The 965-nt window shown below is 39.2% G+C and overlaps 1 protein-coding gene across 1 annotated transcript; it reads right to left on the bottom strand.

Moving 5' to 3' along the window:
• Nucleotides 1–152: 152 nt before the first annotated feature.
• Nucleotides 153–508, bottom strand: LOC124892918 (the record flags this gene model as incomplete). The annotated part of the gene is made up of 1 exon (XM_047404098.1): nt 153–508. A coding segment is annotated over exon 1 (356 nt), but the record flags the coding sequence as incomplete, so codon positions are not given.
• Nucleotides 509–965: the final 457 nt, after the last annotated feature.

Here is a 965-nt window from a genome sequence, read left to right as displayed (position 1 = left end):
ACTTAGTACACTTAGCATCAGGCCTCTTCCAATACTTGAAAAGTGCATATCCGAGCTTGCCGTAATGCTTACAAGGAGGGTAGTTTCCTTTGAAACCACTTGTTTTGTTTTTGTTGTTGTGTGTTGCACCTTCTCCATCAGTTGGTTAGTACTTCTTCTTATTCTTCTTATAACGTCCATCATCGTGATACTTGGCTGGTAAGGCATCTTCGACAGCTCCTTCTTGTCTCATAACACGCCATTGCTCTTGCGCTTGAAAAGAACTTAAGAGCTCTGCAAGTGTGATTTTGGACAAGTCCTTAGTATTTTCTAAGATTGTTATGGTAGCCTCAAATCTTTCAGGTACCGTTACTAGGATTTTCTCAACGATCCTTGAATCAATGAAAGTGGAACCCAACAATCTGATGTGATTTGCTAAATTAAGAAGTCTGTCAGAGTGCTCCTTTATGGTTTCACTTTCTTTCATCCTTTGCAGCTCAAACTCACGTACCAGATTCAACACTTGCATCCCTCGAATCCTTTTATCTCATTCATACTCGGTCTTGAGATAATCCCATACCTCTTTTGCTAATTTCAAAGACATAATACGAGTTAAGATATTAGATGAAACTACAGTAAATAAGCATGCCATTGCTTTTGATTTCCTAGTTTTCCTCTCCTTGTGAGTTTTAATCTGCACCACCGTGGGATTATCCAGCAAGGGAGCTATCTCGTATTCATCTTCAATAGCTTCCCAGAGATCCAAAGCTTGCACATCTATCTGTATTCTAACTGCCCAGATTTGATAACTTTCTCTATCGAAAGTTGGTGGTGCCACTGAAGAAAAATTTGTTTCTCCGTTCATGGTATCCACTGGATTAGATTGATGCACACACTCACATGTACCTCAAGATTAAAGCTCCGATACCAATTGTTGGTTTAAAACCGTTAAAGGAAAATAACGCGGGAATTAAATTCAAAAGCTA

The sequence above is a fragment of the Capsicum annuum genome, unplaced genomic scaffold (genome assembly GCF_002878395.1).
Source record: "Capsicum annuum cultivar UCD-10X-F1 unplaced genomic scaffold, UCD10Xv1.1 ctg51974, whole genome shotgun sequence".
Taxonomy (NCBI): domain Eukaryota; kingdom Viridiplantae; phylum Streptophyta; class Magnoliopsida; order Solanales; family Solanaceae; genus Capsicum; species Capsicum annuum.
The sequence above is the reverse complement of the archived record's forward strand: the minus strand, read 5'-3'. Positions and strand labels throughout refer to the sequence as shown.